Consider the following 2,428-nt stretch of genomic DNA (forward strand, 5'->3'; position numbering starts at 1 on the left):
TAGGGATTGGGCCTGCCCTCTGCCACCCAGGAGCAGGCCTAAGCCAGCAGGTCGTTATCTCCCGAGGGGGTCCCAGACGCGAGAGGGCACAGGCCGGGCTGGGGGACCCCCCGCCCCGAGTGCACAAATTTTTGTGCACCGGGCTTCTAGTATTAAATAATGAACTATTATTATGATATGTGTAAATGTCGCTTCATGTTTTCAATAAAACATTTTATTTCCTAACATAGAAAAGGGAGTCTAAGTGTTTGAATTTTTGATGATCTCTACAAACAAGAAAACCAAGGCATGAACTCCAGAAGGACACTCCCAATAGGGAAATTGGTTTGCTAAAACCTCAGTCACTCCATGGGTTAATCAGAGTTGGACAGTGTCCGATTCCGGCTCTTGGCCCTGCCAAGTCTTTCCTTCTGATACATGAATAAATGAGTCTGGCTACAGAAGCTTTTTATCAGCTCCATCAAGGCCAGGAAACCTGAGGAGAGATTTTGCAAATCCACTGAAACCTGGCTGTTACCCAGCCTTAGTTCCGTGGTGATCAATCTTCTAGACTTAATTCCAAACCCACACCAGCCCCATTAAACAGGTCATCCTCCACCACAAAGCTGACCTCTCTAGCTTGCCCTTCTTTTAGGGTTGACTGTTTTATAAAAGTGGTCAGCAGGTACACATTTTCCATTCCTTTCCCAAGAAAACTCTTCAGTCCACTGACACCAGGTACCAAGGATTCTGCAGGCCCCTTGCACTGCCTGCTTTGGGGGGAGGCAGGGAGATGGCCCCGGATGACCCAGAACGCCTACAGGCACTTCTTCTCAGGACCGCCAAGACCAGCCTCAGATCGCCTTACCCGATAAGAAAGTGCAAGGTAACTGTGGAGGGCATCTAGGTTTTCAATAAACTCCGTGAGATCTCCTCCCAGTGTTCGTAACATCCTGTCATAGCCAGACTTCTTACAGAATTTAAAGAAGTATTCTCCAAAGAGTTTCAGAATGGCTTCCATGGAGACACCTGAGGAATGCAAAGCAGACCCACAAAATAAAAGCACCTGCAAGTGTTTGTTCTCATTTATTTCCAAAGAGTTAAACTCCTGGCTATGTGATACGTTGCTGAACTTCTCTCTAAGGCTTTACTTTCCTCTCCAGTAAAATGCCGATGATAACACCAAAGCCTGGAGGAGTTCAGTGCATCGCTGGCGCCCGGTAGGGGCTCATTAAACACGAGCCCCCTCTAACTCTACTTGGGTCTTTGCCATGGCCCCATAGCATACATTTCTCTACAGGCCAGAGGGGCTACAGAGCTGCACACCCTTGTGATGGCTGAATCCAGGATGAGGTTCACTCTGGCTGGGCAGTGTGTGGCCTCTGCAATTTCTCTACCACCTCTAGACATCGTTAAACACAATGGCCTTTCACCAGGATAAAAAGCTATTTCTGAGAAATAGTTAATACTCCAACTAAAAAATACTGACAAACTTATAGTATCCTGATTTACCCAAAAGATGATACCAAATGCATGAAATGACTTCCGTTTTCTCTCTCTTCCTGTCCACACCGGGTCTCCCTTCAAGGTGCAGTTTGCACGCCACATCCTCACTAAGATTTCTCTCAATATCCCAGGTCACACTGAACTCTCTCTTCCTAAGTGTTGCATTTTTCTTTCTTTCCCAGCTAGATGACAATCCGGAAGGCACTTACCTCTTTCTAACCCTTTCTGTGCTGACACACAGTCGGATAAACTCCTGGGGGTGGGCTTGCAGCATTCTTGGGGCTGCTGCCCCTGCCTGCACTTTTGGAATAAACCGTCTGCCATCGTTTGCTTTGTGGAGAGGCAGTCAGAGTTTTTAAAGAACATTTTTAAATTTCTAAAACACATATTAATCACTGTTATTTTACTAAATGTTTGCCAAAACCTTGCAAGAGAGAAATCTCTATTATCAGGTCCCTGTTGTACAGGCCAGGCCGTTGACGATGAGAGTCATCTTAGTGAACTGACCCAAATCAACAGAGTTGCAGGGACTCTAACCCTAAATTTGGTTCCTTTTGTACCATATCCCACAGCCTCTGAGCAGCAGGCAGGGAAATAAGGGGTCTCCCCTGAGCTGGGGACTGCTGGTGGGTTTTCACCATTTGACACAGGAGACAGGGTATCCATCCACGCTGGTGGCCTGGTGCCTCTGTGCGAGAGCATGCTCTTCTTTACAGTGGTGCAGACTGGGTGCTGGGGCAGGTCCGAGAAGCTCAGGCTGATGGGAGACCTGCTGTTCACAATGACCAGCTCCTTGGCTGAACCCTGAAGGGCCCTAGGATGCTGTGACCAGGTCTGGAATTCACAGCCAGGGGTTTTCCGGGCCTCTTAAACTATCCATAACCAATTCCTACAGAGATGGCCGGGGGTCAGAGGAGGTCTTTCCAGCTTCTACTTGCTTCCG

At 47.9% G+C, this 2,428-nt stretch overlaps 1 protein-coding gene across 1 annotated transcript in view; it reads right to left on the minus strand.

Moving 5' to 3' along the window:
- The window catches only part of LOC102261219 (guanylate cyclase soluble subunit beta-2-like), a 44,134-nt gene extending 42,325 nt beyond the window's left edge, over positions 1-1,809 (minus strand). The window contains exons 1-2 of the mRNA XM_014548287.1: positions 1,695-1,809; positions 848-1,008 (exon numbers count right to left, since the gene is read on the minus strand). Coding sequence (XP_014403773.1) covers positions 848-1,008; positions 1,695-1,809 — 276 coding nt within the window. The remainder of the gene's footprint in view (positions 1-847; positions 1,009-1,694) is intronic.
- Positions 1,810-2,428: the final 619 nt, after the last annotated feature.

This window comes from Myotis brandtii, unplaced genomic scaffold (genome assembly GCF_000412655.1).
Source record: "Myotis brandtii unplaced genomic scaffold, ASM41265v1 scaffold500, whole genome shotgun sequence".
NCBI classification, from domain to species: Eukaryota; Metazoa; Chordata; class Mammalia; order Chiroptera; family Vespertilionidae; genus Myotis; species Myotis brandtii.